Source organism: Gigantopelta aegis, chromosome 2 (genome assembly GCF_016097555.1).
Source record: "Gigantopelta aegis isolate Gae_Host chromosome 2, Gae_host_genome, whole genome shotgun sequence".
In the NCBI taxonomy this organism is placed as follows: Eukaryota; Metazoa; Mollusca; class Gastropoda; order Neomphalida; family Peltospiridae; genus Gigantopelta; species Gigantopelta aegis.
This window is the reverse complement of record NC_054700.1, coordinates 609155-618801: the sequence shown is the minus strand read 5'-3', so window position 1 is coordinate 618801 and position 9647 is coordinate 609155. Positions and strand designations below refer to the sequence as shown.

At 38.3% G+C, this 9647-nt stretch overlaps 1 protein-coding gene across 1 annotated transcript in view; it reads left to right on the top strand.

Moving 5' to 3' along the window:
* LOC121379447 (organic cation transporter protein-like) overlaps positions 1–4428 on the top strand; it is a 14036-nt gene extending 9608 nt beyond the window's left edge. Inside the window, exons 7-9 of the mRNA XM_041508094.1 lie at positions 558–678; positions 1693–1765; positions 3255–4428. Of these exons, the coding sequence (XP_041364028.1) occupies positions 558–678; positions 1693–1765; positions 3255–3416 (356 nt within the window). The 3' untranslated portion in view covers positions 3417–4428. The remainder of the gene's footprint in view (positions 1–557; positions 679–1692; positions 1766–3254) is intronic.
* The last annotated feature ends 5219 nt before the right edge of the window (positions 4429–9647 follow it).

Genomic DNA, 9647 nt, shown 5'->3' with positions numbered 1-9647 from the left:
GCACCACGACTGGTATATAATTAGCCGTGGTGTGTGCTACCCTGTCTTTGGGATGGTGTATATAAAAGATCCCTTGCTACTAATGGAAAAAATGCAGCGGGTTTCCTATCTAAGACTATATCTAAAATTACCAAATGTTTGTTATCTAATAGCCGATGATTATAAAATCAATGTGCTCTAGTGGCATCGTTAAACAAAACAAACTTCTTATCCTGCGTTGGTTGGAATGACGCACGCCGCGTGTTTCAGCCGAGCCATATCTGTTAGTTAACAGTTTTATCTCTTATAATAGTTATATATTATCTATTTATTATCAGAATGTTGCTTTAAGACCAACTACTTTATGCGTATCCCGTCGTACGAGTATTATGGATAACATTATGTAATAAAATAATTATTGACCACATTTCGGGCAATATCATTTATGGACCGAAGAAATTGATATTGCCCTCAATGACGGTCAATAATTGATGTATATATATATATATATATATATATATATATATTATCTTGTTATTATTACGTTTTTTGTTTTGTTTTAATATTCTCTGTTTTAGCTGACGGGGTCGATTTGGCTTGGTTAAATATCACATTGGTGATGATCGGGAAATTTGGAATCACCGGAAGTTACTCCATTATCTACCTGTATGCGTCAGAGATATTTCCCACGACAATACGGTGAAGAAATATTTTATTTATATCTTAAACAGTGGATCAGAAATACTAGTACTTCCCACAACGATGATATCAAACACTGTTTTGTTTACATCCTAGCTATGTCAAAGATATTCACAACAACCAACGAAAACTATTTTATTTATATCTTAAACAGTGGATCAGAAATACTAGTACTTCCCACAACGATGATATCAAAAACTGTTTTGTTTACATCCTAGCTATGTCAAAGATATTCACAACAAGATGAAGAACTATTTTATTTCGGCCTACATCTTAACCGTGTTTGAGATATTGACAACAGTCCGTTGAAAGGAGTATTATATTTACATCATTACCCATATATGAGTTAATATTACCCACAGCGAAGCCACATTTCATTTACATCTTAACCGTGTTTGAGATATTGACAACAGTAAGTTGAAAGGAGTATTATATTTACCGTATTACCCATATATGAGTTAATATTACCCACTGCGAAGCCACATTTCATTTACATCTTAACCGTCGTGCAGTGAATACGAGATATTCCCCACAACAATCAAGTGAAGAAGTAATTTATTTACATATTATCCATTCAACAGTAGTGACCACAACAACCGTCGAACAGTGAATCTGGGAAAGGAAATGTAACTTAAAAATATGAGTGGACATCCTTCAGTATCTCTGTGTTTCACTAAAAAAAAGATTATCCTCAGTTTTCTGTCATTGGTTAGATGTTGTCTATTGATAGGTCCTTCCAAACGACGATATTTACGTATTAAATACATTTTCTTTCGTTTATAATGTCGGTGTCTGCTCTTTCAGTGCGTGTTTTTCGAATTAATAGAGCTAGAAACTTCATTTTTAACGAATATGTAATTATTTTCACCACATATAAAATTATTGGGAGCACGTTGCAAATACAGACACTGATTCTGGAAACTATAATGGGCACGCAATTTAATATATATATATATATATTTAATTGTGTTCCCCTTTTGTTATTTCCAAGTGTTAAACTGTTATTTCTTGTAGGAACCATGCTCTGGGGATTGCGTCATTCTTTGAGAATGTTGGCGGCATTTGTGCACCCATTGTTGTGTACGCTGTAAGTATTTACGGAGCATCCATTGTTTGATAGCAACACACTGCACATATTATCCTTCGTTTTTTAGTAGAATCTATTTTCATTTAATTTTCAAAATCAAGCAAAATGTAATATTCAATGTGTTTTTTCATATTAATAGAATATGTTTTATTTTTATAAAATTTTTTGTTGTTGTTTTAATTTGTTATGAAGTGTATTTTTAAATGAAATATTAAACTTGACAATGGATCTACTCTATAACGACCACCGAACAGCGGTTCTGTAAAGTTTGTAAAGCACGTTTTGTGTATTGTGAAGCTTCTTCTAATTTCCTTTATTTTTACACATGCGATGTGGACAGACATTAATGAAAACCCCCAACAAATAGCCAAATACTTGAGTATAAATTTTCTAAAACTTTAAAGTCTGGAGTAAAGTAGTTATGGACGAGCAGGACGATACCTAGCCTAAATCAAAGGATTTTAGATGTTTTTTTTTTTATCCTGTTGAACAAAATGGGCAACTTTTCTAAGATAAAAAAAAAGTTTAGCAATTTAATGGATGTGCTTAAATAAAGAAAATTTGTGACTTTCAAAGTGAAATCCGATAGCCTAATGGATTTAAGTGAAGCATCATTTGTAAGTTACAGGAGATATTTTCAGTACAAACTGAGAAACGTAACTGTGAATCCACTGAACGTAGTTTGGATGTTAAGTACAATATAGTAGTTGATTTCTGAGGTTGCAACTGCCCACTCCCTTGCCCTCTTCTAAGTACGGTCATGGCGAGATTATCAATTAAATGCTTGAGTCTACACTTTAGTCTGTTTTTTGTTTAACAACAACACTAGAGCACATTGATTTATTAATAATCGGCCAGTGGATGTCAAACATTTGGTAATTTTGACATATAATCTTAGAGAGGAATTCAGCTACATTTTACTATTAGTTACAAGGAATGCTTTATATGCACTACCACACAGGTATAATAGCACGTACCGCATACACGTCATGTTTAGTAGCACGGGGCCACCTTCAGTGAAAGACATACGTGGTGGATCGTGGGTCGTGATTATTACACCGTTTGTTTCAGGCCAAGACAGACGTAAAGATTCCACTGGTGATTATTTCACTGTTAATATTGATTAAACCGTTTGTTTCAGACCAAGACAGACGTAAAGACCCTATTGGTGATTATTTCACTGTTACTATTGATTAAACCGTTTGTTTCAGGCCAAGACAGACGTAAAGATTCCACTGGTGATTATTTCACTGTTAATATTGATTAAACGTTTGTTTCAGATCAAGACAGACGTAAAGATCCTATTGGTGATTATTTCACTGTTACTATTGATTAAACCGTTTGTTTCAGGCCAAGACAGACGTAAAGATTCCACTGGTGATTATTTCACTGTTAATATTGATTAAACGTTTGTTTCAGGCCAAGACAGACGTAAAGATTCCATTGGTGATTATTTCACTGTTAATATTGATTAAACCGTGTGTTTCAGGCCAAGACGGACGTAAAGATTCCATTGGTGATTTTTGCTGTGGGCACTGTGATTGGTGGAATTCTTGTTTTGATTTTACCCGAAACTCACAAGCGACCTCTGCCTCAGACGATTAGTGACGTCGTGAGCTGGAAAAAAGATATACAAGATAAACATAGCTAGAAACATGAACACATGAGATGGGGTGTAGGGTGAAAGGGGATTGTTACAGGCTTTCTGACAGATGATACAACATTTAACACTCTTACATAAGGCTTTCTGACAGATGATACAACATTTTATGACAACACTCTTACGTAAGGCTTTCTGACAGATGATACAACATTTTATCACAACACTCTTACATCAGGCTTTCTGACAGATGATACAACATTTTATCACAACACTCTTACATCAGGCTTTCTAACAGGTGAAACAACATTTTATCACATCACTCTTACATCAGGCTTTCTGACAGATGATACAACATTTTATCACAACACTCTTACATCAGGCTTTCTGACAGATGATACAACATTTTATCACAACACTCTTACATCAGGCTTTCTGACAGATGATACAACATTTTATCACAACACTCTTACATCAGGCTTTCTGACAGATGATACAACATTTTATCACAACACTCTTACATCAGGCTTTCTAACAGGTGAAACAACATTTTATCACATCACTTTTACATCAGGCTTTCTGACAGGTGATACATTTAACACTCTTACATCAGGCTTTCTGACAGGTGATACATTTAACACTCTTACATCAGGCTTTCTGACAGGTGATACATTTAACACTCTTACATCAGGCTTTCTGACAGGTGATACAACATTTTATCACATCACTCTTACATCAGGCTTTCTGACAGGTGATACAACATTTTATCACAACACTCACATCAGGCTTTCTGACAGATGATACAACATTTTATCACATCACTCACATCAGGCTTTCTGCAGATTTTTTTTTTAAGTTAACCTTTTCACAAAATTAAATATGCTTCACTATTGACTTGTCTCATCCGTAATATTTCACAACAAAACATTATATTTGAAAATATTGATCTTGAAGTTATGAAATTTCTTATTTTTATATTTGCTTACTTAGTATATTGCTGATTCCAGCTAAGAAAAAAAAGAGAAATAAAAAAATGTACATGTAATACTTTTAAGATAATGGAATTAAAATATTTCTCGTTCGCAACATTTTATGAAGCATTACAAAACCATTTGTTGTTTGTTAAAATATATTTTAATTTGTAAATGTGAATGACGCGACTATTCTGTGATCAAACTCGTATCTGCACAAGGCAAAGGTGAAAGGATGTTTATGCAAAGTCGTGATTGCTTTCGTGATCCACTATCAGGTGTTTGTCCTTAGGAGGACAGCCACTCCCCTAGAATATCCGTAACGGTGTTTCATACCTCCTGTGCCGCCTATAAGAGGACTGCCACTCTCAAACTAGCTTAGAAAACCCGAACAGTTATGATGCCTTATTGGCATGCAAAACAGTAATGATACCAGGTGTTCGCGAAAGGTGAGCATATCCTACCACAACGGTAGCACCCGTCACGAGCACATCCTACCCCAACGGTAGCACCCGTCACGAGCACAGCCTACCCCTACGGTAGCACCCGTCACGAGCATATCCTACCCCAACGGTAGCACCCGTCACGAGCACAGCCTACCCCAACGGTAAAGCACCCGTCACGAGCACAGCCTACCGCAACGGTAGCACCAGTCACGAGCATATCCTACCCCAACGGTAGCACCCGTCACGAGCACAGCCTACCCCGACGGTAGCACCCGTCACAAGCATATCCTACCCCAACGGTAGCACCCGTGACGAGCACAGCCTACCCCAAAGGTAGCACCCGTCACGAGCACATCCTACCCCAACGGTAGCACCCGTCACGAGCACAGCCTACCCCAACGGTAGCACCCGTCGCGAGCACAGCCTACCCGTCGCGAGTATATCCTACCCCAACGGTAGCACCGGTCACGAGCACAGCCTACCCCAACGGTAGCACCCGTCACGAGCACAGCCTACCCCAACGGTAGCACCCGTCACGAGCACATCCTACCCCAACGGTAGCACCCGTCACGAGCACAGCCTACCCCAACGGTAGCACCCGTCACGAGCACATCCTACCCCAACGGTAGCATCCGTCACGAGCACATCCTACTCCAACGGTAGCTCCCGTCACGAGCACATCCTACCCCAACGGTAGCACTCGTCACGAGCACATCCTACCCCAACGGTAGCACCCGTCACGAGCACATCCTACCCCAACGATAGCACCCGTCACGAGCACAGCCTACCCCAACGGTAGCACCCGTCACGAGCACATCCTACCCCAACGGTAGCACCCGTCACGAGCATATCCTACCCCAACGGTAGCACCCGTCACGAGCACAGCCTACAGCCATCAAGTCCATAGTTGAAATGTAGAGGATTTTCACCAAAAAGATAAAAAGGCTTGTACACGGTCAAAATAGAGTCAGACATCATGTTAGTCGGTGATGCGTCATATTATGAAATTGCCTCTACCACACAAGTTTTAAAGGCTTTCAGAAGTTCTCGGATGTTATAGCCCTGATCAAACAACTTTTCTACCAGAACGATATGTCGGTCTTTAAAATCAGCATGTAATGAGCATGCCCTAATATAGCTCAAAATATAGACACTAAAAGCTGGAGCAGAAGGAATATTGCTTTGTATAAAGGCCAACGTCTTTCTGAATCTCTGTATAGATCAAGGTATGAAATCTTCTTTATACTTTCCGTTGTTTTATTTGTGTCTAACTCTGGTGGGTAAATCATTGGAAGGTAATCTGTGATCGTATTATTCTTGAATGATATAAGATAAATATATCGAAAGGTGAAATTAAACTCCTTTGTTTTGATTTAGCCAGATTAGTTAGAAAATCTGATTCATATGCGTAGAGAAAAACCTATTTGGTCCAGACATCAATTAACACATGCGCTTACAGTGCTCCAAAAAAGGAAGAAGTTTGTTTTGTTTAACGACACCACTAGAGCACATTCATTTATTAATCATCGGCTATTGGATGTCAAACATTTGGTAATTTTAACCTGTATTCTTAGAGAGGAAACCCGCTACATATCTTCATAAAAAGCAAGGGATATTTTCTATGCACCAACACACAGACAGGATAGCACATACCACGACCTTTGATATACCTGTCGTGATGCACTGGCTGGAACGAGAGATAGCCCGATGGGCCTACCGAGATGGTTCGATCCTAGACCGACCGCGCATCAAGTGAGCGATTTACTACTGCCCCCCCCCCCCCCCTTTACTACGTCCCCCCTCCCCCGCCTCCAACTTACAACTGACTCAGTAAACTTACTGTTTTGTATAAAATATGGAATTGTTAATCATTCTTTGTTTGTTTCTATTTTGCTTTCTTTCTTATTAGTCCAACCGGAAGGGACTATATATTTCTTGTTCGCCCTTCTGTCTGCCAGTCTGTCCGTCCGTTTGTCCGGATATTTTTTTTTTACAATACCGAAAAATATTGAGATGACATTTTGTGTATAGCTTTACCGTGTACTGTTACAGACTAAGTTTGACTTTCATGGCGATTTACCCATTTTTCACAGAGTTATGGCCCTTGAACTTAGAAGATAGGAAAATTGTTTGTGCTCGGTGGGGAACATGCATTGCTTTAGCAATACTGTAAGAATTATTGTTTTCTACTTACTTTTTATTTTCTATCCATCCTTCTTTCTTTCCAGGCGTCGGCTCTAGCGTCCTGTGTGCTGATGATCGAAGTGTTTCCGTCCAGCTACCGCATGATGCAGTCAATGATGATGCAGGGTTTTCTGGTCAGTAGGGGTGATGACCTTCGCCCTGTTCGGATATTTCGTCCAAGACTGGAGGAAACTCGAAATGTTTATTACACTGCCAAGCATCTTCACAGCCATTTACGCCTGGTACGTGTTTTGTTTTGTTTTGTTTTGTTTCGTTTTTGATTTGCGTACTGTTATGTTGTGGGTTTTGTGTATGGCAAGTTTCGCGGATTTTCCCGTTCTTACCTTCACAGGATAGCGCCTATATCCTCAGCCGAAGCAAACGCAGATTTTGGAGGAGCGTACAATCCCGTACGCCTGTCAAAAAACCGCGTAACGAATTTATTACCTTTTAGGTTTTTGTTTTAAACTAAAATTAAACTGTCAAACTTTTAAATAAAGTACACGCACATAACATAACATAATATCAAATTCCTAAAACAATTTGCAAAGGGAGACAACTCTTAGCGTCTTATTATCTTGCGTGTTTTAAACGTTTATGATTATGTTGTAATCGTATCGAGAAAACATAATTGAACACCCGCAGCCGAACAGAAATATTTGTCGGGTTGTACTAACTTGTATAACCTGTAAAAAAGCATGTCAAGTTATTACTTAAAGCCGCACACCCTAGTTCCATCCAGCGAAAATAAATTATAATTTGGTTAATCTACAAACCTGTAGCACACTTAGATCACGTTTTTATCAAATGGAGTGAAAAAGCAGGTTTTATATCGATAAATACCATGGGAATCCCCATGTCCCAATTGCTTGAAATAATTTTGAAAGTTTGTATTCTGATGTCACCGATAGATGTCGCTCGAAGCACAACAATGCCTACGTCACGACAAATTTCACAGACTTGGGGTGCGTTCTTTTCACCTCTCCTGGACATGTTCCAACTGTTCTGTCCTGGTTGTATCCCCTCTCCAGATATCGTAGGACTTAGCAAAATTATTGGTTTTAAGGGTTTGCAACGTTTTGTATTGAGATACTTACTTGTCTGAACTTTATTGTTACTGAAAATGTTCACGAACTGTGAAGAAAAATCTCACAAATGAACAACAACAAATCAGATGTTGATTGCGCGAACCGTGCACGAGAAAACAAACCGAACCAAAATGATAACGGTCACGTGGTATACCAACGTTGGAAATGGAAATGGGAATATCCCGTCTAAAAATAGATTAGACCTTGTCTGCTCAACGGTTTTTTCTCAAACGTGCGTCCGTTTTTCAGAAATACGAAAAATGCATTTTGTGGTATTACAAACACCAGGATTACCAGGATTACCAAAAAACACTTCAGGTGAATGGAAATGTATATTCTAAATAATAAACGGTAAGTAAAGTGCAATTTTATTTGTGAAAAAATGGGTTTAATAGCGAAAAACAACGCCGTAATGGTTAACAACTAGCCGTAACTAGGGTGTGTCCCTTTAAAATATGTTCGTAATAATACGGTAACTGATTACGCAATGCTATATTCTAGCATTAGATTTTAATACGCAAAAAAACTACAATTTAGCACATTTTTTTCCCCAAATGTGCTCAAGAAATCTTCAAATAAACAGTAATTTTTTTTTTTTAAATTACCGAGTTGTGGTATTCCCATTCATAATGAACTGAAGACTTTTAACAAATTTCATCAGGCGTGTTGGAGAACATTTCGTCGGTCTCATCAGCAGTTTGTATTTTCGCAGCAAATCACGTGACATTTCGTATATCCCGGCAAATTCTGTATTTTCCCGCACATGACACGGTAAACTTGTGGTATGCATTAGCTATTGACCAATGAAAACGCATGGAATTTATCTAAAAGCTAATAAACCTCGGTATCGGTATTGAGTCTAATGACACCTATACCGATACCCAGGCTCAAACGTAGAATGTTTAATGAGGGGGTGCGAATTTCTCGTGATGGGACCAACAATGGCTAAATAATAATAATAATAATAAAAAAATAATTAAAAAAATAATAATTAAAAAATTACGTAACGTTATCTAAATTTGATAGAAAAAAAGTGGACCTTTGATACTCATCGCACTTCTCCCACCCACCCCCCACCCCCCTGCATACGGGCCTGGATACCTATATCAATATCGATCGGTTTTAGAGTGTGCCTGGCTCTAAACGCAAGCCTGTATAAAGAACTTGAACTTGATGTCAACATTTGACATGCTGGATTTTCTGTGTTATAATATAGCACTGAAAATGATATCCTCCAAATTTTGTTGGCAATATGTTGTCAGTCACTTTGAATTGGTGTAATGGCGTGGGATACATTTTTTATTTTTTATTTAATGGCGAGAATAATTTTCAATGACAAACTTTCTGAATTTTGAGATTTGTTCAGTACGGTAAATAGGTATATACGGTATACCGTCCGCCTCTATTTCGACGCTTGTGCTATGTTTCTTCTGCTATAATTATAGTTTCAACATTATTTCAGGTTCCTGCCTGAATCCATTTTGTGGTTGATCTCAAAAGGGCGAGTTGAAGAAGCTGAGAGAGTTCTGAGAACAGCCGCCAAGACCAACAGGAAAGAGTTACCGTCAGATATTAGGACGATCCTCGAGAACG